Source organism: Pogoniulus pusillus, chromosome 17, assembly GCF_015220805.1.
Source record: "Pogoniulus pusillus isolate bPogPus1 chromosome 17, bPogPus1.pri, whole genome shotgun sequence".
Taxonomy (NCBI): domain Eukaryota; kingdom Metazoa; phylum Chordata; class Aves; order Piciformes; family Lybiidae; genus Pogoniulus; species Pogoniulus pusillus.
The window spans coordinates 14,215,467-14,242,121 of record NC_087280.1 but is presented as its reverse complement, the minus strand read 5'-3'; the positions used below and the strand labels follow the sequence as shown (position 1 = coordinate 14,242,121).

The following is a 26,655-nucleotide window of genomic DNA, read 5'->3' as shown; positions in this document are numbered from 1 at the left end:
GGATGTTAGGAGGAAGTTGTTGTCAGAGAGAGTGATTGGCATTGGAATGGGCTGCCCAGGGAGGTGGTGGAGTCACTGTCCCTGGAGGTGTTCAAGCAAAGCCTGGCTGAGGCACTTAGTGCCATGGTCTGGTTGACTGGCTAGGGCTGGGTGCTAGGTTGGACTGGGTGATCTTGGAGGTCTCTTCCAACCTGGTTGATTCTGTGATTCCAGGCTGCACAACCCCAACTCTCTCAGCCTGGCCTCACAGCAGAGCCCTTCCAGCCCTCCCAGCATTGCTGTGGCCTGCTCTGGCCCCGCTCCAACAGATCCATGTCTCTGCTGTGCTGAGGACTCCAGAGGCACTGGAGCACTTCACCAGCACTGCAGGTGGTGCCCAGGCAGAGCAGAAGAGCAGAGTGCCCTCCCTTACCCTGCTGCCCACGCTGCTGGGGATACAGGGACCAGAAAGATTTGCAAATTGTATTGTTCTTCTTGAGGCTACTTAATGACCTTTTCCCCTCGTTGTGTGAAATGACTTTTAATGCATTAATGATGCTGGCCTTTCTTAATAGTATTTGTCCTATGCTTTTCCAGGGGCTTCACATTCAGGAAGCCTTCTCTGGCCACCACCAAGCCCACGGAGTCTCGGAGCCTCCCTGTCACCTCTGCGTTAAGGGATAAGGATGTGAACACCTCCCTGTCTGCACTCACCTCACCCCTCTCTGTCTCCAAGGAGAAGAAAACACAAATCCAGCATTTCTTTCCAGCAGCAGCCAGCCGCCATGGCCAGGGCATCAAGTCATCTGCTGCCAGCCCCACGCTTGGCAGGCCTCAAGAGGTGTCAAAGGGCCCTCTGCCCCCGCTAAAGAGGAGTGTGAGTGAGGGCCTGCAGGGTGCTCCCAGCCCCGTCATTGCCATTGAAGATGAGTGGGATGACATGGATGACTTTGACTTGTCAGGAATTGAAAAGTACTGCAGGCCACCGCTCCTGTCCTCCAGAGGGCAGCAGGTCTCCTGCGTGGCCTCCCAGAGGCCAGACAAGCCACCTGGCTCTCCTGGCACTGTGGGTGGTGACCATGGTGCTTTGGAGAGTGGAGAGACATTACCAGAGGCTGAGCACCGGTCTTCATCTCAGCAATCTGTGATCTACCTTGAGGATGCCGCTCCCTGCAGCAGTGACAGGGCTGTGGGCAAGGACGCTTGGCAGGATTTAGATGCTGATGCGATTTTGGTTGCTGGCAGGGAGGAGACTCGCTCAGGTAACGATTGATTTTAGCATACCAAGGAGCTGGAAGGAAACGTGGCTGTTTGCACACTGAGGGCCTGCTTTTCCAGGAGGCAGAGGTAGCTGTGTGCTGGTAATCTAACAAACAGCTGTGGGGATGAGGATTTCATTTGGGTTACCCTGAGGACAGAGCAGAGCTGTGAATACTGGGGTGGTCACATGAAAGAGAGATACCAGTCCCAGAAGCACAGAATGTTCGGGGTTACAAGGGACTTTCAGAGATCGTTGAGTCCAACTCCCCTGCCAAAGCAGGATTACCTAGGGCAGGCTGCTCAGGAGCACACCCAGGCAGGTTTTGAAACTCTCCAGAAAAAGAGATTGCACAGCTTCTCTGGGCAGCCTGCTTCAGGACTCCAGCAGCCTCACAGTGAAGAATTGTCTCCTCATGTTGAGGTGGAACCTCCTGGGTTCCAGCTTGTATCCGCTGTTCCTTGTCTTATCACTGGGCACCACTGAAAAGAGCCTGGCACCTTCATCTTGGCACCCACCCCTCAGATATTTGTGGAAATTGATAAGATCCCCTCTCAGTCATCCATGTCCTGGAGTATTCTGTCCAGTTATGGGTTCCCCAGTCCAAGATAGACAGGGAGCTAAAAGATCTTGAGGGTCCAGCAGAACCTACAAAGACGCTGAGGGGCCTGGAGCATCTCTGCGAGGAGGAAGGGCTGAAAGCCCTGGCAATGGTGAGCCTGGAGAAGAGCAGCTCCAGAGGGTATCTGCTCAATGCTCAGCAAGAGCTAAAGGGTGGGGAGCAAGAGGATGGAGCCAGACTCTTTATCAGTGGTGCCCAGGGACAGGACAAGGGGCAATAGGCACAAAGTAGAACCCAGGAGGTTCCATCTGAACAGAAGGAGAAACTTCTTTTGTGTGATGCTGGAATCCTGGAGCAGGCTGCCCAGAGAGGTTGTGTAGTCTCCCGTGGAGAGCTTCCAAACTCCCCTGGCCATTGTGATGCTGGGCAAACTGCTGCGGGTGCCCCTGCTTGAGCAGAAGGGTTGGACTGGATGATCTCCAGAGGTCCTTTCCAACCCCCACTATGCTGGATTTTGGGGATTCTGTGATTTTATGCTAAATGGGCATAGAAACAGTGATAGAAATGGGCATAGAATGTGATAGAAATAGTATTAACTATAGTAATATAGGGTAGAAATAGTATTAACTGCAGTAACATAGATTAATAGAATGGTTTGGGATAGAAGGGACCTCGAGATCATCTACTTCCATGCCTCTTGCCATGGGCATAAACCAGTTCATTTTCAGGCACACAAAAAACTTCCCCCCAAACCTTTCCAACCCTGAATAATGACCCCCAGAATTGCTGACTCAGTCAGAGTACTCCCCTGGCAGCTCTGTGCTCCACACAGCTTCTCTTTTCTGAGCCTCACCTCTCATGTTTGGAAACTTTTGATCTTTGTTTATGAAATTAATTTGTTTATTCAACTGAGCAGTATTGAGCAGTGCCCTGTGATGCTGCCAAAGTGGATTTCTGAGCTGCCTGTTCATTATTAAGAATATTCTGTTCCTTTTCTGCCCCCCCCCCCCCACTTTGTGGAATGAATTTTAATACATTAATGACATTGACCTTTCTCAGCAGGGTTTGTCTTAAGTAAATTTACCTTCTGATTCCAGTGCAGGGATGATGCTGGCTAAAAGCTCTAAGCTCTTTTTCAGCTGGTGTTTAATAAAACATCATCTTCTATAAAACCCTTTGTAGGAAAATAGACCTTTTAAGGCTTTATCTTCTGGCAGGGAAAGATTTTTATAGAAGGTCTGCAGACCTTTTGTGCTTAGAAGAGGCTTTGTGAGGTTTTGTCTGCTTTTAATGAAGGAGAAAAAGTGAGCACTAATAACTCTTTTTGTCCTTTAAGTTAAAAACTGTATTCAAGAAGTCTTTTGACTTCTAGCTGGGAATTTTTGCCCTTGATCTACACCAGAAGCTTACATTGTTACCCAAAAATTCATCCTCTTCTCTCTCAGGTGCTGACAGAAGTGGTGAGAGGCAGAAGCTGTGCAGTGAGGAAAGGCACAGCCCCTCAGAGCTGGATGAGGCTGACCCTGAGCTGTTTGCAGGCACAGAGCTCGCAGAGGATGATTTCCTGGATGTTATTCCTCCCTCTCCTGAAGAGGAGCTGCCTCCCTTCTCATCCACTGTGAGAAGCATGAGGTGAAACAGAGTTCGCTGATAGAGCTGTTTGTCTTCTAAAAGTGCCCCAAAAGACCTGAGGTGGTGTTTGCTGAGGAGTTAGAGGCTGGGTTGGTTGTGTCTGGCAGGTGAGCAGCTGTCAGCTGCTCTCACTGTTTTATGAAATACTTCTTCTTGTGGCCAGTGCTTAAGGTGAGCTCTGCTTCAGAAAATGCAGAGTTGCTTTCCCTTTCATAGGGGAAAAACCAATTGAAGCAGAACTCTACACTGGCGCAGGATGTGTGACAAACTGCTCAGCTGCTGTGATTTTCATGGAATCCCAGGCTGCTTTAGGTAGGGATGGACCTTCAAAGCTCCAAACCCCTGCAGCCATAAGGGACATCTGCAACTAGAGCAGATTGCTCAGAGCCCCAAAATAACCTGACCTGCAATGGTTTCAAGGCTGGGGCATCTCCCACCTCTCTGGGCAACCTATGCCAGGCTCTCACCATCCTCAGGGTCAAACATTTCTCCCTTCTCCAGTCTAAATCTCCCTCTTTTAGTTCAGTCTATCATCTATCACCTCTTCTGTCACAACAGGCCCTGCTCTAAAGTCTGTCCCCACCTTTCTGATTGCCCCCTTGAATTTCTGAGGGGCCATCAGAAGGTCTGCCCTGGGACCTTCTTTGCAAGCTGAACAATGCCTGCTGTTATTTTAAACACTCATGTGGAAGTGCCTTGATTTGCAGATAGCTCTGTTTTAATGCATTTTTCCTTTGCTCCTAGTAACCTTTTCAAAGAGTCTCCTACTGGTGGAAGTTCCACAACTGACAGCAGTGACTCCAGGCCTGGGAAGGTGGCCACCATGCAGCCAGTCACTAAAAGTGACCCCAGTGCAGAGGATGCAGGTACACAAACCCTCTCTGTCTTGGTTTTGGGGATGGTTTGCAAATCCTTGTTCTCTGTGTATCTCCTGCAGCCCCAGAGCACTGGCTAACAGTGACAGATGGAGACAGGAAGCAAGGACCAAGCCTCACACAGAGTTTTTAGGCATAGTGTAGACCAAGGGATGATGTGTGGTCCCACTTTGGCTTTGCCACTCTGGGATATGGCTCAAGATTTCCTTTCAGAGCTTAAAAGCTCAGGCTGACCAAATAATTCCTGAAGTTTACTGTGGCAAAAGGACACAGCACTTCAAGCTGGAGTTGTGCCAATGCTTCCATTTGGTTCCCACAGCAACCTTTTTGGGACGCACCGAGCTAAAATGTTTCTGAGTTTCACCTTGGGGATGCAAAGTTGCCAAGTGTAGGTGTGGCACAGCTTTCTTGTGAGGCTGCAGGGTCAGGCTTTCCCTTCAGGATATAGACAGATGTAGCTGATGGTGCTGTTTGGCAGCACCATTTACAACCTGGTGCTGATAAAGGCCCAGAGCAGTGTGCTTGTGGTTATGTTCTAACCATGCTTGGTCTGGAAACCAACTTAGTTAAGCTCTTGACCTACTCCATAGAATCAGTCAGGGTTGGGAGAGACCACAAGGATCAGCCAGCTCCAACCCCCTTGCCATGGGCAGGGACACCCTACCCTAGATCAGGCTGGCCAGAGCCTCATCCAGCCTGACCTTAAACACCTCCAGGGATGGAGCCTCAACCACCTCCCTGGGCAACCCATTCCAGGCTCTCACCACTCTCATGCTGAACAACTTCCTCCTCCACATCCAGCCTAAACCTCCCCATCTCCCCAACCTCCAGCTTCACTCCATTCCCCCTAGTCCTGTCACTACCTGAAATCCTAAAAAGTCCCTCCCCAGCTTTTTTGTAGGCCCCCTTCAGATACTGGAAGGTCACAATAGGGTCACCTGGGAGCCTCCTCCAGGTGCCTTCCAACTCAAACCATTCTGTGAATCTATGAAAAACACAGATATGGCCTCTATAAGTTTTGCCATCAGCAAATATTTCTGCACTTGCTCAAGCAGCATGTAGGCCTGGTCAGTATTCACAAGAAAATGCCAAATGATCTGGGAAATTAAAACCATAGAAATCTGAGTTGCAGTGAAAACAAAGAAAATTTTTCTTGGTTTAGTTGCTTATATCTGAAAAGGACCTTAATGACCATCTGCAGTGTGCTTAAAGGTAGTTAGGTTTGCTATTTGACCATCACCCCCCTTCCTTGGCAGCAGCAGTTTGAGGTCTGGTGAAGTTCCTTGGCAAAATGCAGACAGTTTGGAGCTGCACCCAGTGTGAAAGGGAAGGGCCTGAGGTGCCAAGTGCTAACTTCCACCTGTGGAAGGTTTTCTAGGGCACTTTCCAGACTAGAACTGCAATGTGTTGGTACAAAGTATTTGGGGAGGGGCACTCTGGGCTAAGCCAAATGTGTGAAGTTGAGTGTTTGTGGCAGTAAGTTTGACACAACTGTGATGGGGTTTGGAGAATAGAGAGAAGGGTAATGAAAAGGGCCAAAAGATGCAGAGCAAATGACTTTGTGCCTCAGAAGAGGCTTTAACAAAAGAGATGGAGAGTAAATTAGTTAGACTTTGCTGTCTTTTGGGGAAATGATGTCATCTTGTCAGTAAAAATCTGCACTGCTGCCTGCTAAACTCCCTCCATCTAACAGGGAGAGCCTCCCAGCCAGAGCAGCAGCTGTATGGTGTCATGGAGGAGATCTGCAAGCTGGTGGATGGCATCCCACTGAGTGAGCTTCAGGCTCTGTCCTGTGCCAAAGACCTTCTCCAGAAGCGAGACCTCAGGTAAGATTCCATCAGCAGCCTTTCACAGCATGGTGCCTGCAGGTGTCCTCACTGCGCCAAAAACAGGATACAGGAAGGCTTCAAAAAGCTTAAAATGAGTGAAAGCATGAAGGGAAAAAGCCCCCAAACTGCTGGAGGTGTTAGCAGTGTTCTGTCCAAGAAAAGATCCAGTTCCATGTTCAGGCTGAGGCACAGGAGTCCTGTGTCTGTTCTCCAGAAGGTGACTAGCACCAGATGCCTCTAGTGAAGGGTGAGGTGATGTGACCTGCTGGGTGTCATTCTGATACCTCATAACCAGAGGCTTTAGAAGGCTCCAGGTAGACTTTAGGTGGCTTTTCAGTGCTTCAAGGGACTGATCAGAAAGCTGAGGACAGACTTTAGAACAGGGCCTGTTGTGACAGGACAAACGGTGATGGTTTGAACTAAAAGAAGAAGATTCAGACTGGGGAGAAGAGAGAAATGTTTGACTCTGAGGGTGGTGAGAGCCTGGCCCAGAGAAGCAGGAGATGCCTCATCCCTGGAACTATTGCAGTCCAGGTTGTCTGGGGCTCTGAGCAACCTGCTCTAGTTGTAGATTATAGAATCATAAAGGTTGGGAAAGGCTTCTAAAATCAAGTCCAATCTTCACTGTCCCTGCTGACTGCAGGGGCTTGGGTTGGATGAGCTTGAAAGGTCCTTTCCCACCTAAACCAGCCTGGGATTCCATCCTTAACTCAGTGTTCTCTCTCTGACACTCACTGTCCATGTCCACAGCGACTCTGAATTCTGATCCCCACATACTTGTCACCTGTCCATCTTTCCATGGCTACTGCACTCTGCTGCTCTTACCTCTGTGTGATCCTGACCCAAACCAGACAAGCTGCTGAGATTTGGGAATTTGTTTGTTTGTTTGTTTGTTTTTTCACTGGGCTGGGACCGTGTGAGTTTCTGAATGATCTCAGCAAAGTGACTGGATTGCATTTCCTCTTATTACTGCGATCAGACAGTCTTTGGGAAGTACAGAGACACACTATTTGCTTCAAGCAGTATTTCCAGTTTGTTATTTTCAGGTTTGTGCCTCTAAAGATTGATTTAATCTTTTTATTTTAATGCTGCACCTTGCCTGTATCAGTTCCTTGCTGCTGGGAATTCCTTTAGGTGATGTCTGCAGAGAAAGCACAACCACTTGGGAATTATTTTACTCAGCTGGGGGCTGGGTTTATTCTCTCTGTCCTAGATTTGTTGGAAATATTGTTAAAATAGTGCCACAGAATGCACACCACCACCAGATGTTAATATTTGAGCAGGGGAGAGGTGAAACTATTCTGTGGCTGTTGTAGGAGTCATTGCTTGTGACTAAATATTTTTTTCCTTCTCTCCATCTCTGTCAGGAGAAAATTGCTGGTTAACTCTGTCACCTTGAACAAAAGCTGCACAAATACTTTCCCTTGGAAGGGGGACATGGAACAGAGCCCTCTCCCACGTCCCAGTCCTGCTCCATGTCCTGGTCCCAGCTGGAGCTTCAGTTCTGACAGAACCTCACCCAAATCCACCAGCCTGCTTAGAAACTCACCCAAATCCACCAACCTGCTTTCTGGGACTCTTAATTCAAGCAGTTTTTCTACCCAGAAGAATCAAACTTTGGGCAGCTCTTATGCTTCAGAGCCAAGTGTTCAGCAGGTTCCCTGCCCTGGAACTACAACAGTGTCTTCTCCCAAGGGAAATGGCACAGGGAAGGCTTCCCTCAGCCTCCACTCCGAGATGTCCTTCAACAGCAGCTGGAGTGAGAAAGCAGGGGTGAGGGGCACTGGGAACCATCCTCTGCTGGAGCGGCCCCTGACCAGCACAGCTCTGAGAGCTCCAAGCAGAGCCCCTGCTGGGCTTCCTGCAGAGGACACTCAGGCTGTGAATGATGCAGACCTTGACCTTGATCACTTTGACATTGATGATTTTGATGATGATTGGGAGGATCTGGTGAATGTGTCAGCACCTGAGACACAGCCCTACCAACCCATCAGGGAAGGGCCACCTGCCAGATCACTCCTATCAAAGATCATGTCCAGAGCCAAAGGACCTGCTGCTGTATCCAGTCCTGCTGCTCCAAAATCAGGCTTCTCCGTGGCAGCCAAGAGCCCTTCAGGTGAATCATGCTCCTGAGAATCACTGCTTTCCCTTCTACAATGACTGCTTCTTTCTAAAGCTAAGACCAAGTAACTGACTGTGGATTGCATCAATGCCTTTTGTTTCTGTGGATGTTCCTTCTGGTTTCTCCATGGTCTAGCTGATTGGATAGGGCTGGGTGCTAGGTTGGACTGGATGATCTTGGAGGTCTCTTCCAACCTGCTTGAGTCTATGATTCTGGGGTTCTTTTCCCTCCAGGTTGTGGTAGTTTGACCCAGGTCCCCTTAAGAGTTCTCCAGGAGGACCAGAGAGGTCCAGAAACTGGACCCCAGAACTTGTAATATTTGTCTCAATATCTTGAGTGTTTATTTGCTCTGCAAGTTGCCAGCTGCTACAAAGCTGCTGACATTGGGAACTAGAATGTTTCTGCAGTTTTTCATTCAAAGGTGTAGAAAGTGCCCTCCTTGGAGGTGTTAAAGGCCAGATTGGATGAGGCCTTGAGCAACCTGGTCTAGTGGAAGGTGTCCCTGCACATGGCAGGGGCTTGGAACTGGATGATATTCAAGGTCCCTCCAGCTGAAGTATCTATGAATACTTTCAGTTGTTGATGCAAAACTGTTCCAAACTGGGACACTGGGGTGGGACACTGTTGTTTGTGGGTTGGTAAAAGGGAGGTGATAATATTTCATCTGCTTTTCTGTCACTGTTTCACTACCACCTGCAGTAGAGTCCTCATGAGTGAGGACCCTTTTCATTGTGTTTTGTGGCAGAGGTGGAGCTGGTGGAGGGTCTGGACAACAAGTGTGGTGAGCAGCAGCTGAGGGACCTGGGGTTGTTCAGCCTGGAGAAAAGGAGACTGAGGGGAGACCTTCTGGCTCTCTGCAATTACCTGAAAGGAGGTGGAGCCAGGTTGAGTTTGGTCTCTTTTCCCAATGAACAAGTGAAAAGACAAGAGAAAGTGGCCTCAGTATGTCCCAGAGGAAGTTTAGGTTGGACATGAGGAACAATTCCTTCATGGAAAGGGTTATCAAGGCCTGTCCCAGGCTGCCCAGAGCAGTGGTAAGAGTCCCCATCCTGGAAGGGATCTCAAAGCCATGAAGATGTGGTACTGAGGGACATGGTTTTGTGGTGACCTGGCAGTGCTGGAGGAACGTGTGGACTTGAGGACCTTGGAGGTCTCTTCCAGCACCCTCAATTCCATGTCTCTATGAAGTATGTCAGTGTAGGACTCTGTTCTGCAGTCATAGCTAAGAAGCTCATTCCCAGAGATTTGCATATGATCAACATTCCCACTTTAGCTGCTCTTAAATTCCAGATGAATGATCTGATTTTAGAAAGTGTGAAGGGTTGGAGTGGTGGTGAAGCCATCTGTTGTAGTGATGGAGTTTCACCTTGCAGAAGGAGTAGCACAACCTGTTGTCACCTGCTCTATGTCCATTTCCCCTCTCTGCCAGACCCACAGGTTTATAACCCTGCACTGGAGCGTTTCAGGGGCATGAAGTTCTCCCACTCTGAGGAAATGATGACTGTGTTTCACAAGAAGTTTGGTTTGCACTGCTTCAGGACAAACCAGCTGGAGGCCATCAATGCTGCTCTCCTGGGTGAAGATTGCTTCATCTTAATGCCCACTGGTAGGTGCCTCCACACCTCACACAACTGCAGGCTTTGGAGCTCTGGCTCACACTTAGCAAATAAAGACCTGAGGCTCCCTTTGCAAGCCCTGTTTTGCTCTGTGGCTTTGTGGAGGTGGAGACATTGAATTGATTGAGCATGTCCAGAGAAGAACAACAAAGCCTGTGAAGGGTCAGGAGAGCAGGTCTTGTGAGGAGCAGCTGAAGGAACTGGGCTTGTTCAGCCTGGAGAAAAGGAGACTGAGGGGAGACTTCCTGGCTCTCTGCAGCAACCTCAAAGGAGACTGGAGCCAGGTCAGGGTTTGTCTCTTCTCCCTAGTATCAGGTGATAGAATGAGAGGCAATGGCCTCAAATTGCCCCAGGGGAGGTTTAGTTTGGACATGAGGAGAAATTTCTTCCCTGCAAGAGTGGTCAGGCATTGGAACAGGCTGCCCAGGGAGGTGGTGGAGTCACCATCCCTGAAGGTGTCCATGAAACCTGTGGGCATGGCACTTAGGGACATAGTTTAGTGGCTGTGGCGGTGTTGGGTTAATGGTTGGACTTCTAGAAGGCTGTTCCAACCCAAACAATTCTGTGATTCTTTGAAATGGTTCTGCTTGAGTCCTGTGGCTGCAGGATCTGGGGTGCTGGGTGTGCTGAGAACCAGAACTCCTGCCTTCTGCAGCACTTCCCATGGTAACTCATCCTGTCACTGCTTCTCAAAGTGCTGCGAAGTAGGAAGGAAGAAATAGGACTCCTCTTCTCTTGCTCCTTCTCTGTCTCCCTTTCCACTCAACATCTAATGCTCGTTGTCTTCTGCTCAATCCTTGCAGGTGGTGGCAAAAGCCTGTGCTACCAGTTACCAGCCTGTCTCTCTGCTGGAGTCACCATTGTCATCTCCCCGCTGAGGTCACTGATCATAGACCAGGTGCAGAAGCTGAAGACTTTAGATGTAAGTTCAAACAGCTTCATTTAGCTGAAACTGCTGACAAGGGAATGATAAATCTGGATTTGTAAGGCAAGTCTCATGTCTCTCAAATACAAACTGCAAACTTGATTAGATGGACACTGGAAAAGGTTCCCAGAGTTGTGGAGGAAGAGCTAAATTAGATGAGCTAGAAGATCTTGGCAGCCTAACTGCTGAATTTATGGCTGTCCATGTCTATTTGTTACTGGAGCTTAGTTGCAGGTACAGATGCCTGATTCTTGGACTCTGAGAGCTGCCTTCAGACACTGGAGCAGCAGAAATGAGAGCCAGGAGGGTTCTGGAGATGCTGAGTGTTTCTAGAGGAGCACCACAGCAATGCCAGTGCAGATGTGTATTCCTCAGGCTGGGCACTTAGCAGCTGCTTCTGCTTCAGGGAAGGGTCTTTTCCACCCTTAGTGTGGTATTAGAGATGGAGAGAGCAGGGAAACAAAGATGGAAAATGCATTTTAGGGCAAAAATACTTAACAGGGTGCTGGGTCATCTCATTGCAACTAGGCTGGGGAAGCTTGGACCAGATGATCCTTGGGGTCCCTTCTGACCTGGCATTATCAAACCAAAAGGACTATGTTGCAGGGTTGTGAAGCTCAGACGAATCCTTCTCTCCTCAGGTTTTTGACAGTCTCACTGGTCAGGACCCTCAAACAGTTCCCAGCACCCAGGGACTTACAGAAGGCTGTGTTTTGGCGACACTTTGCACTCTTTCAGCTCTGTGGGGTGCCCTGGCTGTTTGAACTGGCTCTGTGGCTCCTGGGGATTTGTAGCTGCAGCAGGAATGTCCTCTGCAGAGATGCAGCTGCCTCTTAAAGAATCATAGGACCACAGAATTGTCAGGGCTGGAAGGGACCTCAGGGATCATCTAGTTCCAATCCCCCTGCCATCAGCAGGGACATCTCACACTAGATCAGGTTGCTCAGAGCCCATATCCAGCCTGGCCTTAAAGACCTCCAGAATAGCTGCAAAGGGACTTTTCACAAGGGTATGTAGAGACAGGACATGGGGGAGTGCTTTGAAGCCAAGGGAGAGTAGGTTGAGATTGGATCTTAGAAGCAAGCTCTGCAGTATGAGGATGGTGAGACACTGCAATAGGTTACCCAGAGAGGTTTGGGATGGCCCCTCCCTGGGGGTGTTCAAGGCCAGGTTGAATGGGCCTTGAGCAACCAAGTCTAGTTGAGAAGCATCCCTGCCCAGGGCAAGGGGCTTGGGGTAGATGATCTCTGAGCTCCCTTTCAGCCTAGGCCATTCCATGATTTTACTTTCAGATTTCCTACTAAATTGCTGCTTCAAGCTGTGCCCAGTCCTTTCTGATGCCATGCTCTGTCTTTGTGGACCTTCTTGAGGGTGTTCCATGAGTTTTGTGCTTCTTGGAATCTTTTCTTTATTCTCTTAAGATCTCTTTTCTGAACTCAATCCCAAAACTTCCTGCTTGTGGAGCAAAAAACACCCACCCCATCTGCCTTCTTTACTGGAGACAGGTCAAAGCCAACAGGCAAATCCCCTCAGCTGTTGGGCTGCTAGTAGAATTGGGAGCAGAAAAACAGAAATTGGCTTCAAGTCTTTTAGGGGTCAGCATGAGGAGAACTGTCATGTCCTCAGTAGGTTGTGTGGGGGGTCAAGGTCTATCTGCAGTTACCCAAAGAAGCACTGACAATGCTGTTTGAGGATGGCAAACACCTGTTACACTCCCAGTTTTTATCTGGTTTCTACCTAGCTGTGGGACTCTTCTTTGCAGGTTCTTCTGTTCTGCAGATATCAAAACTTCTTTTTTATTTCTTTTAAATTCCAGATTGCTGCAACATACCTGACTGGTGACAGAACAGATACAGATGCTTCAAAGATCTACATGCAGCTGTCCAAGAAGGATCCTGTGATAAAGCTCCTCTACGTCACCCCCGAGAAGGTTTGTGTTTGACTGGAGCTGGGACACCATGGAGGCAACAAGAGGAGGTGGCTGTGAGGTGTGGAAGGGGAAGCACTGGACTTAGAGCAGGCCTGTAGGGGAAAACAATTGTGAAACATCTAATCAGACAGCCATAGAATTGTTTGAGTTGGAAAAGGCCACTAAGAGCATCAAGTCCAACCATTGACCCACCACCAGCCATTAAGCCATGTCTCCAAGTGCCATGTCCACATGTTTATTGAAGACCTCCAGGGACAGTGACTCTGTCACTTCCTGTTTCTTAGGTACCTCAGGAAGCCTCTGTACAGATGTGACTGAGGGGGTCTGTACAACTGAAATGGCCATCGGGTTCCCAGGTGACCAAAAAGGCCACCTGCATCCTGGCCTGGATCAGCAGTAGTGTGGCCAGCAGCATCAGGGCAGGTACTTTCCCCCTCCACTGGTCATTGGTGAGGGCACACCTCAAATCTTGGGTTCAGTTTTGGGCCTCTCACTCCAAGAAGGACTTTGAGGGGCTGGAGCAGGTACAGAGAAAGGCAATGAAGCTGGTGAAGGGCATAGAGAGCAGGGCTGGTGAAGAGCAGATGAAGGAACTGCAGTTGTTCAGCCTGGAGAAAAGAAGGTTGAGGGAAGACCTCACTGCTCTCTGCAACTCCCTGAAAGGAGGCTGGAGCCAGGTCAGGGTTGGTTTCTTTGCCTAAGGAACAAGTGACAGGGCAAGAGGAAATAGCCTCAAGTTGTCCCAGGGAAGGTTTAGGTTGGACATTAGGAACAGTTTCTTGCCCTTGAGGTCTATCAAGCACTGGCTCAGGCTGCCCAAGGCAATGGTGGACTCCACAGCTTTGAAACCCCTCCAGGGGCAGGCATATGTTGTGCTGAGGGTCATGGTTCAGTGGTGACCTGGCAGTGCTAGGCAAAGAGTTGGACTTCAGCCCAAACCACTCTGATTCCATGAAGCTCTTACTACACCTCCTGCCCCTCCATTCTGGGGTCTCTCACTGTGTTCTTGTGGCCAGCTGCTGTCAGCAGCTGTTAGAACCCTGACAGCCCAGGGGGAAGCAGAAAGCTGTCAGAGTCACAGGTGACAGTCAGAGGATTGCCTTGAGCTTAATTCCAGGCTGCCTTTGAAACTGCCCTCCCATGAGAGCTCTCTAGATGGGCACTGTCTCCTGTGGTGATGTTTCTTTCCTCAGCATTGACGTTTATGACCTAGGTCATTGAACTGTACTCAGATTTAGGACCTCTGGATGGATGATTCCCACAGCCTGCCACTGCTTCCTTGTCAGTTAAAATGAAGGTGATTGCCTCTGTGCTTCAGGCTTTACCTGTGCACTCCAGCTGAGCTCTGCTGTACCAGGACAGTGGTGTTGGTACTCTTAGGTGGGGTCATCCTTGGCACCCATGTTCACTTTCTAATGCCACCAACGGCTGTGTCCCCAGGTTTGTGCCAGCAACCGACTGATGTCAGCCCTGGAAAATCTCTATGACAGGAAGCTCCTGGAACGTTTTGTCATTGATGAGGCCCACTGTGTCAGCCAGGTAAGGACCTGGATGTGGTGTCTGAGGTGGCCAGAGGCTTGGTTGGAGCTTCTTCTTCCAGCTGAATGTTGTTCCTCACCTAGTGGGGCCACGATTTTCGACCTGACTACAAACGCCTGAACGTCCTGCGCAAGAAGTTTCGCTCCGTCCCCATGATGGCTCTGACAGCCACTGCTAACCCCAGGGTGCAGAAGGACATCCAGAACCAGCTGGAGATGCTAAAACCACAAGTGTAAGTCGCTCAGCAGCTTCCTCAATTTCTTTCTGCCAGAGAAATTCTGAGTGGAGAAGTTAGTCGAGAGAGGAAAGCATTCCAGGTCCATCCGAAGTAGTCAATTGCATGGGATTAGTGTGAGTTGGATAAAAAATGCTGAAGTAAGGAGAATAAAAGTTGCCCAACTCTTCCTGGCATGATTAAGGAAGCTGTTTGAATACAGCTTTTGTTGCTGATAAAATGTCAAAGTTGCATTTAGGGCTTTTCAGGAGACCTCTGGAGAACTGCAGATGCTGGAAGCATTTTAACTGGCACTGGCAAGACCATAGGTAATGAGGCACCACTGGGCTTGGCTTGTTGTGGTTCCACTCTACATGATGGGAACAGAAAAGACTCAGTTTTGTGGAATTTCTTCTTTTAGGAATGTGGTTTAAGGTGGGAAAAGGGAGGTGATGCTGTGTTGTGCAAAAGTCATCGGTCAGGTGTGGATGCCAGTGCTCAGCAGGGCAATGACAAGCAGATCTTGCAGCTTTGATTTTCCCACAGCCACAGGAAGAAGGCAGGAATTATGGCCCAAAAGTGTGGGCAATGTGAGTCTCCATGGAGCAGCCACTCCTTGGCAGATTGTGCAGGACAAGAAGCAGTTTGAGTTTGAGACATTCTGGACAGTATTGAGCTTGTTGAAGGGATCACTGCACCCAAAATGCTGATGAGAACCCATGAACTGTTCTCTTCTAGGTTTACAATGAGCTTCAACAGGCATAACTTGAAATATGATGTGCTGCCCAAGAAGCCAAAGAAGGTGGCAATGGATTGCTTGGAATGGATCAAAAAATATCATCCACGTGAGTACTGAGCAGCAGCAGGACATGCAGGCATTTATTCTTAGCCAGGAAAAGCTTCTGTAATGTTCTAAACCCCCCCCAAATTGTGCCTTTCTGCAAGTCACTGATACATTTATATACAGGCAACAGGTTGCTCAGAGAGCTAGGAGATGCCCCATCCCTGGCACCACTGCAGGTCAGGTTGTCTGGGGCTCTGAGCAGCCTGCTCTAGTTGCAGATGTGCCTGCTGACTGCGGGAGGGTTAGACTGGATGAGCTTGAAAGGTCCCTTCCCACCCAAACCAGTCTGGGACTCTGCAATTCACCAGAACAACATATGGGAGAGAAAATGAGAATGGGAATCAGGTTGAGGGGCATCCTGAAGTGAAAGAGTTAAGACAGAGACGTAAACGATGATGAGGCTCTGAAGTAATTGTTCTGAAGCTTGTCAGACCTTTTAGCATAAAGGTCATCTAATGTCTTCTTGTTTAATTCTCTCCTCTGCTTATCTGTGGCTCCTCCTGATGATATCTTCAGAGATTCTTATCTTTGCAGGCTCACTTTTGGAGCCCTGCAGCTTCTGCTGCTGGAAGATGACTGCACCGAGCTCCCTTCAGAGCTGCTCGGTGCTGTAACCTCACCTATCATCGACTAAACCACTTTAGCTCTTGATTTATGCAGTTCTTGACTCATGTATTTTAACTCCTAAGATTGTAGAGTGCTGAGCAGGAAAACTTGTTTCCACCTCGCCAAAACCACAGCAAATTGGGTGAGGAGAGGCGAACAAAACCATCTGATATTAATCAAATTAGTCAAGCAGCTTTTGCTTCCCAGTCTCTCCCTGCTGAAATTGCCAGGGCTGGCTGCTAAGCAAGTGAAAGGGACTGAAGCTGTGCTTTATTTATATGTAGCATCTTATTTTTCTGTCTTTGCAGATGACTCTGGAATCATTTACTGCCTCTCGCGTCACGAGTGTGACACAACAGCAGCTATCCTGCAGAAGGAAGGTCTGGCTGCACTTGCCTACCATGCTGGCCTCACTGACTCCAACAGAGATCTGGTGCAGAAGAAGTGGATTAATCAAGAAGGATGTCAGGTAGGAGGAGAGAGAACAGAATTCAGAACTCTTTGAGCCCTCCTGTTCTAAGGACTGAAAGCAAAGTTGTGTAATGTTGCTGCCAAGTTGGGCGCAGAACTAAACCAAACAGATCCTCAAATTCCAGCATGGTGGGGGCTGGAAAGGACCTCTGCAGATCATCCAGTCCAACCCCCCTGATAAAGCAGGGGCACCCACAACAGCTTGCCCAGGATCACAATGGCCAGGGAGGTTTGGAAGCTCTCCAGAGAAGGAGACTCCACAAAGCCTCTCTGGGCAGCCTGCTTCAGCACCTTCACATCGAAGAAGTTTCTCCTCGCAGGAGAATCTCCTGGCTCCAGTTTGTGCCCATTCACCCTCCTGTCACTGGGTACCACTGAAAAGAGTCTGGCCCCATCCTCTTGCCCTCCACCCTTTAGCTCTCGATGAGCACTTGGAAGATCCCCTTGGATCTGCCACGGTACATGAGCCACCATCTCACGGTAGTGGGGGGTTACAGATCAAAGGCTGCAGCACTGCACCAAGGCATGACAGCCCAGGAGGAAGGAACTGAGCAGCACAATGCTTCTGAAACTGCTCGAGATACCCTGCTGAGTTGTACATTGGACACACATCCAGAGCGTGCCCTTGCTCTGGAACAGCTCTTCCAAAGGGAGCAATGCTTTTGCTGCTTTGTACTCATCCTGCAGCATCACAGCTGGGCTCTGCACAGCTCTGTCCCCCTCCATCACAGCTGGTTGTGGTGCAGGAGCAGCTTCCATAACCCTGGATGGTTTCCTTCGCAGGTCATATGTGCCACCATCGCCTTTGGAATGGGAATTGACAAGCCCGATGTGCGCTATGTGATCCACGCTTCCCTCCCCAAATCCATAGAGGGTTACTACCAGGAGTCTGGCAGAGCTGGGCGAGATGGGGAGATGTCCCACTGCCTGCTCTTCTACAGCTACAGCGACGTCACCAGGCTCAGAAGGTTAATAATGAGTGAGTTCTGCTGGCTGTAACATAATGGGGGCAGTGCTGATGTCATCACTGGTCCCTGCTTTTTGTTTAGATCTGGTTACCTTCTCACCCGGAAGTGCCACAAATGATGTGAGGCTGCAAAGGTGACAGCACTGCACCTGAATGGATCTCTGTCATTTACGACTTGGAGCACTTAATTTTAGTCCAAACCATTTTGCTTCATACATCAATCTCTTGATTCTTGTTCTAGTCCCATGTCCCCCCTCCCCATCACTACTTTCTGCTTCCTCCTCATCATCATCACCACCTTTCTGCCCCCTCCCCATCATCACCACCATCACCTTTCTGCCCCCTCCCCATCATCACCACCATCACCTTTCTGCCCCCTCCCCATCATCACCACCATCACCTTTCTGCCCCCTCCCCATCATCACCACCATCACCTTTCTGCCCCCTCCCCATCATCACCACCATCACCTTTCTGCCCCCTCCCCATCATCACCACCATCACCTTTCTGCCCCCTCCCCATCATCACCACCATCACCTTTCTGCCTCCTCCCCATCATCATCACCACCTTTCTGCTCCCTCCCCATCATCATCATTATCATCACCACCTTTCTGTCTCATCATCATCATCACCACATTTCTGCCCCCTCCCCATCATCATCACCACCTTTCTGCCCACTGCCTGTCACAGAATCAACCAGATTAGAAGATACTTCCAAGATCATTCAGTCCAAACTGTCACCCAGCCCTATCCAGTCAACTAGATCGGCATCACCATCATCACCTCTCTGCCCCCTGCCCATCATCATCACCTCTCTGCCCCCTGCCCATCATCATCACCTTTCTGCCCCCTCCTCATTCCCTCTCTAAAACTTCAGAGGTAAAATCTGCCCATGGTTAGGTCTGTCCTGAGCTCACCTGTTTTTAAGCACAGGGGCCCATTATGTTTTGTCTCTCTGCCAAGATACAGAGCCATGGCAATGCAGATTTAACAAATACAGTTGAATTTGTTGTGTTTCAGTGGAGAAAGATGGGAACAGTCACACCAGACAGACCCACTTCAACAACCTCTACAGTATGGTTCACTACTGTGAGAACGTGGTGGACTGCAGGAGGATCCAGCTCTTGGCCTACTTTGGGGAAACAAATTTTAATCCCACCTTTTGCAAAGATCACCCAGAAGTCATCTGTGATAACTGCAGTAGGAAGAAGGTAAAAGTCAAAGCTCTGATTTATGGTTGTTAAACTGATTTTGCACTTAACTGCTTTAGAGAAAGGGGTTACATGGCATGTGGGAAGGCAGATGGAGAGACAAACAAGATGTCTTGTGGTTTTGTGATGCTGGAGCTTTGAGTTATTGCATGGAATCCCAGAACTGGTTAGACTGGAAAAGACTTAAGGTCATCAAGTCCAGCCCTTAACCAAACACTGTCAAGTCCACTGCTAAGCCACCTTTCCAGCATCTAACCTAGAGCAGAATTACACAAAGTTAAGATGCTTCAATTTCTGTCAGAGCAGAACTAGTGAGGTGTAGGAATATCCCTCAGTGTGGACTTTCTGGGCTATGGGGCTTACAGGAGCCAGGAGCTAGTATAAGGTCACCTGGAATGGCCCTGAGGAAATCCCTTCCCCTGCCTGTTCTCATCTTCTCAGCTCTGTGCTGCCACGTTAGGAGGTGAAGGCTGCTTGAGGTGGACCCAAGATTAGGGTTTGTGCATCAAAGGTTGAAGGAATGAGTGGTATGAGCAGGAGCAGCAGAGAAGAGGGAGTAGATAAAGCAAACAGTAACCAGATCAGTTTATGCCTGATGCCTCTCAGTCCTGTTTGCCTTCCATAGCTGTGATTGTAACAGAATTGGACTGGAATGAAGCACATCCAGGCCAGTCTTCTCCTCTTAATGCATGCTGGAAGGATAACTTCAGCAGGATGATTGCAGGATGCTCTCCATGTGATTTACCTTCATTGCCACTGTTCACCCAGCAATCCTGCAGCTCACTCTAGGCAATGAACAGATTATTCACATCCAGTTGGGGTGTTACTGCAGCTTCCAGAGCGCCACCAAACCCAGGATTCCTGTGACTGTACCACTGTAGATGCCCTCAGTAGAAAGTCCCTGTTCCTCTGCTGGGAACAAGAGGAGTTAAGGACTGGAAAAAGCTCAGTGATGAAAACCATGGCTGGCAAGAAGAGTTTGTGCCAGGGCAGAGCCACACAAGGTCGTTTCCTAATCAACTCTATCCTAACAGGATTACAAAACAAGAAATGTAACAGAGGAGGTGAAGAGCATCGTCAGGTTTGTGCAGCAGCACTGTGGGCAAGGGCAACGAGGGAATGGAAGGAAAAGCACAGGGTCTGGGAGGTACACACTGAACATGATGGTGGACATCTTCCTGGGTAAGTGCTTCCAGAAATAACATTGACATCATCTCCACAGGGCCCCTGTGTGGTGGGGGTTGGAAGGGACCTCTGGAGATCATCCAGTCCAACCCTGCTGCTAAAGCAAGGGCACCAGCAGCAGCTTGCCCAGGATCACAGTGGCTAAGGGGGTGTTGGAATCTCACCACAACCTCTCTGGGCAGCCTGCTTCAGCACCCCTACACCAAAGAAGTTTCTCCTCAACTTCAGATGGTGCAGAAATTCCCAACCAAGTACCACCAGAAGTGGTTTTAAAGAAGATTTAACTGGCAAAATCATTTCCAGGAATCTCTTGGTGGTAGATGGTCCAAAATACTCAAGAACCAACCCAAGCTTTTAGCTGTTTCCTAGATTCATGGAATGGTTTGGACTGGCAGGGACACTAAAGATCACCCAGTTCCAACCCTGCCCTGCCACAGGCAGGGATACCTTCCACTAGACTAGGCTGCTCAAGGCCTCATCCAGCCTGGCCTTGCCAGGTTGTTACACTGATAAAATCTATTTTCTGATGATGCTTAGAGCTCCTGGTGCTTAAATGTGAGGGAGTTTTTATGTGGAATACCCTTGGGAATCCTCTGCAGGTCTCTAAGAAGAGAGATAGGTGGGATTTCTGATGCCAGGCTAAGTCTGTGGTTTCTGCTCCACAGGTAAAACCAGCGCCAAGATTCAGTCTGGAATATTTGGGAAGGGAGCTGCCTACTCCAGGCATAATGGTGAAAGGCTCTTCAGAAAACTGGTCTTGGACAAGATCCTGGATGAAGATTTGTACATCACAGCTAATGACCAGGCAGTGGCTTATGTGATCCTAGGAGAAAGAGCTCAGGCTGTGCTAGATGGAGCCCTGCAGGTGTGCACCACTCTCTTTTCTTATATGTTATACATTGCTTTAAACAACATGCTACAGTTTTCACACAGCAGGTACCCTAGAAGAGTTCAAACATCATCTGAAGTACAGGAAATAATCTTTAGGAGATATAGGAAACAGAATCCACCCAGCATGATTTCTAGCCCAGCATTCTAATAATCCTAGAATGGTTTGGGTTGGAAAGAACCCTAAAGATCATTTGGTTCCAACTCCCCTGCCATGGGCAGGGACACCTCTCATTAGTACAGGTTGCTCAAGGCCTCATCCAGCCTGGCCTTGAACACCTCTAGGGAAGGGGCATCCATGACCTCCCTGGGCAACATAACATACTCTTAATTGTAACCTTAAACAACAATCATGTTGTGAGGCAAAAGCTGTGTTGGAGAGGACTTGAGAGGATTAAACCCTTCTCCTCTCCTTTCCTTCCATCCAATTCCATCTTGACAATAAAGGAAAGCTAAGAGAGGAAAGCTAAACACAAAAAACTAAGACAAAAAGCAACCAGCACCACCTTCTGCATTTTCTGCTCTATTTTTTCCCAGTCACTGGTGAGCTGTGGTGGAAAATGCACTTTGAGGAGGGAGGTCATAGAGCCAATCCCAGAACTGTCTCCTCTGCATTAGTGCTGTTTGGAGTAGAGCAGAGCCCTCAGCACTAGGCCTACTGACCTCTGTGAACTGGGTTCTCAGGATGTTCTCCCTGAGTTGTGTGCACTGATAGTACTTTGGAGAAGCAGCTTAGGAGAGGTTGAGTAGCCTGGAAAAAAACAGTCATGTAAAGAATGGATAAATGGGTTTTTTTTAGGTCCATCAAAGAATACTTTTGATTTCCTTTGCTATTTTGCTGTGCTATCAATCAGTCTTCTAAGGATGGCTCTGCAGAGACTCCCCTGGCATAAATCACAGAATGCATTGAGTTGGAAGGGACCCTTAAAGGTCATCTTGCCCAACCACCCCGTCCCTCAGCAGGGACATCTCCAACTAAATCAGGTTGCTCAGGGCCCCATCGAGTTTGACCTTGAATGTCTCCAGGGTTGGGGCCTCAACTACATCTCTGGGTCACCTGTTCCAGTATTTCCAGCCCATTATTTGATGAAGTTCTTTTCACAGGTGGAGTTCCATGAGACAGAAAGTGCCAGTGATATCAGAAAGCAGAGAGCTTCCATGGCAAAGATGTCCAAGAGGGAAGAGATGGTCAAAAAGTGCCTTGGAGAACTTACAGACACATGCAAAACGCTTGGGAAGGTCTTTGATGTGCATTACTTCAACATTTTCAGTACCTCAGCTCTGAAGAAAATAGCAGGTGATGTCAGCTTTCTGTTCCTTGGCAGCAGACAGTGGATTCTGGTGTACAGGGTGGCATGAAAAAGCCTCTAGAACATTGCACCATGATCTTTCCTTCCAAAATAGTTCCTTTTTTGGTGGGGGGGGGCGTGTCTGATTGGCATCTTGTCACGTTACAGAAACCCTGTCCTCAGATGTGGAGGTTTTACTGCAGATTGATGGTGTCACAGAAGACAAACTGGAAAAATATGGTGCAGAGATAATTAAAGTGATGGAGAAGTATTCGGAATGGACCACACCAGGTATGCTTTAGTCTTCTTTGTACCTACATCTGTGCTCTCCTCTTCAGTACCCTCATCTCCTCCTCTGCCAGAAGCTTCACTCAAAACTTAACCTGGTTTTAAATACAAGGAACTAATTCTTGCAGTTTAATGATTACCACAATGGTAATCACCCAAGTGTTTGGGTGATGGCACATTTTCAGAACACCAGAGTGTCACACAAGGCTTTAGGTTGGAAGGGACCTTTCAGCACTAACCCAGTTCAACCCCCCTGCAGTCAGCAGGGACATCTGCAACTGGAGCAGGTTGCTCAGAGCCCCAAACAACCTGACCTGCAATGGGGCATCTCCCATCTCTTAGGGCAACCTGGGCCAGGCTCTCACCATCCTCACAGTGAAGAATTATCTTCTCACTTGGTGAATTCAGCATCTCTTTCAAAGGCTAAAACAGGAATTGGAGGACAAAGCAAAATGCTCTGCTCTGACTCCATGAGTGAGTGGGATTTATGGAATGCTCTTAGTTATAATGAGAATTCTGACCTTAAGAGTAAAGGTTTTGGACCTCCTGCATATTTTTCCACAATGGGGTACATTGTGGCCAGGCAGAGAATCAATAACTGCTGCTTTTCGTTTATCATCGTAATTGAGGCCAGCAAGTGCAGGTCTTCCTTGAGCAGCTCTTGCTCAGATGTGAGGAATCCTCAGAGCCAGCTCAGGCTGGTGTTTTACAAAACCTGTGCTGAGTTCAGTGGAGAACTCAGCCCTGAGACCAGTGACTGATCCTCCCCTGAACATGGCAGGGCACCTCTGCTGGGATCAGAGCAGCCTGGCTACCATATCAGGCCCTGGGGCTGTGCTTTTGGAGCGGTCCAGGTTGCTCTCAGAAATTGCCCTGCGTGTAAACTCATGGCTGCAAACACGATTGAAAGGATTTCATTCCACTGCCTGTGCCCAGAGCCGTGTCCCTCTTGATGATCACTGAGAAGGAACTCTCAGCTCTCTGATCCTCTCACCATCTCCTCATGGTGTTTGTAAACAAGTGCTGCAGGTAGCTCAAATATTTGTGGTCCATTCCATAGTTCCTTCCAGCTGCCACAGGGAAGGTGTAAAGGCAGAAAGCCCCATGGTACCTAAAGAGTTTAAACAAGAAACCAAGCTGGAGAGGATCAGGCTGGCCAGTGGTCTTTATGCCATGAGACATCAGGGAGAAACTTCACAGTGAGAGTGGAGACACTGGAGCAGATTATCCAGGCAGACTGTGGGTGCTCCCTCCCTGGAGGTGTTCAAGGCCAGGCTGGATGGGGCCTTGAGCAACCTGGTCTAATGGAAGGTGTCCCTGTCCATGTCATGGGCTTGGACCTGGATGATCTGGGAAAGGACCTGGGTCTTTTCCAACCCAAACCATTCTATGAAACCCAAAATGCCTCTGTCCTTGCTTTACACCGACCTACCAAACACCTTTAGCCCAGCCTGGAGCATCACCAGGATGAAGGCAGGGCAAGGGAGGTTTTGAGCAGCAAGGACAGACCTGTTGGCAGAGCTGGTGACAGCTGTGACTGGCCCAGGCAGTATCTTGCTTCCCTTAGCCATAATTCTGTCTGCTTGCAGAGGATGCTCCCTGCCCCAGTGTGGACACAGCCACAGGAAGCCCTGGCAGCCCTGAGAGCGATGAGGAGGCTGAAGGTGGGGTCACAACCTCCAGCTACTTTTCCAGTAATGCAAACCAAAGAAGGAAAAGGAAAAGGCCACCAAACTTCAGAGAATCCAAGAGGAAAAAGACCAGTAATGGTGGCAGCCAGCAGTTCCATCCCAGGGGGTAGGTTACTTAGGGTCACTTGTAACTCTCCTTTGTTGAATGGCATAGTGATGGTCTCAAAATCACATGTTCTGGAGGCATGGCCTGTCAGAAGGGCTTAAAACTTATCCAGCTCTCTGCCAACAACTGCTCCTCTTTGCTTTTCTGGTGTTTTCTGTTGCAGAGCTCCTAGTGAGGAAGGACATTGAATAAGTGAGAGACTTGGGACTTTTTAGACTGGAAATGAGAAAACTTGGAGGGGATTTAATACACGTTTATAAATATCTGAGGGCTGGGGGTCGGGGTGTGTGAACAGGTTCTGCTCAATTGCTCTCTGTGGTAGGACAAGGAGCAATGGATGTAAGCTGCAGCACAGGAGATTCCACCTCAACACAAGGGGGAACTTCTTTACTGTAAGAGTCACAGAGCACTGGCACAGGCTCCTCAGAGAGCTTGTGGAGTCTCCTTCTCTGGAGACTTCCAGAGCCCATCTGGATGTGTTCCTCTGTGACATGAGCTAGATTGTGTGGTCCTGCTCTGGACTCGATGACCTCTTTGGGTCCCTTCCAACCCCTGACAACCTGTGATCCTGTGAAGTGTTCTCTGCTTCTCACTCTTCACTGCCACAAACTCAGCAGTGATGCTCAATCTCGGTGTGCTTCCACAACCTTTAGTAGCAGCTGACTGAATTCTGTGCTTGGGAACACTAAAGAGGTTTAAAACTTTGAGGACTTGATGGAATATTTGCACTTCAGTCCCCCTCGTTAATTTTCTCCCTCTGCACTGTACAAGGCAGTGTCTGTGTCAAGAGCATAAGGTTTGGATCCAGGAGGCTGCTTGGTCTTGAGCTTCTAGGGTAGATCCACCACCAAACTGTCACAGGGTGATGACAGCCAGGGTGGGTTTCATCCTTGGATTCCATGACCTCGTTTTAGCAGTTCATGTCCTTAGGAGTGTGGTAACAAACAGTAGCAGTTTGAAAGTCAGTGCTTCAAAACGTGATGCTAATGGGTGCTGAAAGTGATGGAATGGAAAAGGAGAAATGATTGGAGAAGCTCTGCCCTCCTTGGTTGACATGAAAAAAACTGAGCAAAAAGTTACTCTGGATTTTATAGCTACACCTTTTAGAGTTTTGCTGAGCTCACAGCTTGCCCTGCACAAAAAGGAATGAAGTGGAAGTTCCCTGGTCGGGTTACATGGTCCTTGAGCCTGGAGATTGCACCTGGTTTGGTATGGGAGGGAGAAAACTGAGGTGCCAAAGAGCTGCTGTGGGGACAACCTAGACCTTGCCTTTCTGAGAGAATTCTCTGGATGGGTTAAAGCAGTCTGCATGTGACAGAAGTGGCTTTGTCCTTTGGCTGGGAGAGTCCTGGGTGGTTGGAAGAGGAGCTCTAGGTGGTACTGAGAGGCTCTCCAAAACTCTGACCTGAAGAGTCGCTTAAGTAGTAAAGCTTGTTGGGGTTTATTGGTGCAGTAACCTCTCACAGCTCCCTGCTTTAACGCTGTGTTCCCAGTCACACTGGGTGACCTTAATGAGCTCTTCCTGTCCTCTCCTAGGATGTCTCCTCTCCTGTTTTCGCTGTCTGCTCTTTATTGTAGTGAACAACAGCTCCCAGCTCAGAGTCCTTCACTCCACCATTGTCCCCATCCCATCTACTCCAGTACTGCCCATTAAGTGCCATTGACCCCGAGGTGTCAGCTCAAGTGGAAGCTTTAATGCGGTTAAGAGGAATTGGGTTGGCTCAGCATCTTTCGGCTGCTCCCTGCCCCTAGGCAAATGGCAGAGCAGCAGCCGCCCTCGATTTGCATTTCAAAGGTGCTTTTGCAGCCATGGGTGTTAAAAATCAGTAAAAGCTCAGTGTCGTGTAAAGTGTGGTGGTGTGGTGCCCCGGTGGGCACAGCAGGGAGCTGAAAGGAGCCAGCCAGCAGGTACCTGACGCAGCTCTGCCTTCTCTTTTGCAGCAGCTACGGCAAGCACCGAAGGACCAAAAAGCCACGAGGCTCCAAGGCTTCAGCCGCCTCTGGCAGCAGCTCGGTGTCCTACAGCGTCAGTGCCACTCAAGGAGCTGCTGGAAGGCTGGGGATCATGGCACCACCCAAACCCAAAGCCAGGCACTTCCTTCAGCCTTCATACTCAGTCTTCTGACGAGAAGGAGGTGCGTGTGTACAGGACTAAGCACTCTTCAGCACGTTTGTTTTGCCCAGTTTTCTGAGCCTTGTACAGATGTTGGAAACTCCTAGTAAATAAACGTTTTTAAACTCAGAAGTTTCTTTGGACCTTTCGTTTTATTATCAGCAGAGGTTCGAGTGGTTCTAGAAGCCCTATTTCAGGGAAAACACTCCCTCCACCCTCCTTTCCAGCCTGCTGAGGGTGTGCCTGAGGCCACAGATCAGAATCTTAACTGGACTGCACATCCTGAAGCCTCGTGGCTCTCCTCCCTCCTGCTTGTGTAAGAGCTTCGGAGATCAGGACTCACAAAACTGCTTAGGGTGGGAAAAAAGCGTTCAAGCTCATCCAGTCCAGCCCCCTGCCTTCAGCAGGGACATCCGCAACGGCAGCAGGGTGCTCAGAGCCCCAGACACCTGACCTGCAATGAGTCCCGGGATGGGGCATCTCCTACCTTTCTGGGCAATCCGGGCCAGGCTCTC

At 49.1% G+C, this 26,655-nt stretch overlaps 1 protein-coding gene across 1 annotated transcript; it reads left to right on the top strand.

Moving 5' to 3' along the window:
• Positions 1-596: 596 nt before the first annotated feature.
• Positions 597-26,272, top strand: BLM (BLM RecQ like helicase). The gene is made up of 20 exons (XM_064157795.1): positions 597-1,241; positions 3,245-3,431; positions 4,176-4,297; positions 6,000-6,132; positions 7,503-8,251; positions 9,687-9,863; positions 10,677-10,795; positions 12,615-12,728; positions 14,169-14,267; positions 14,351-14,499; positions 15,220-15,326; positions 16,240-16,400; positions 17,186-17,381; positions 18,390-18,580; positions 19,615-19,762; positions 20,431-20,630; positions 21,758-21,950; positions 22,111-22,233; positions 23,820-24,027; positions 25,969-26,272. The coding sequence occupies exons 1-20, from the start codon at positions 920-922 to the stop codon at positions 26,150-26,152; spliced, it is 3,882 nt and encodes a 1,293-aa protein (XP_064013865.1). The 5' UTR covers positions 597-919; the 3' UTR covers positions 26,153-26,272.
• The last annotated feature ends 383 nt before the right edge of the window (positions 26,273-26,655 follow it).

Excerpts from the sequence above, each read along its gene's own strand:
- BLM (XM_064157795.1), top strand. The coding sequence starts at position 920 with ATGGATGACTTTGACTTGTCAGGAATTGAAAAGTACTGCAGGCCACCG. Across the intron at positions 4,298-5,999 it reads CCCCAGTGCAGAGGATGCAG|GGAGAGCCTCCCAGCCAGAG; the intron begins GTACACAAACCC and ends TCCATCTAACAG. Across the intron at positions 14,500-15,219 it reads GAGATGCTAAAACCACAAGT|GTTTACAATGAGCTTCAACA; the intron begins GTAAGTCGCTCA and ends GTTCTCTTCTAG.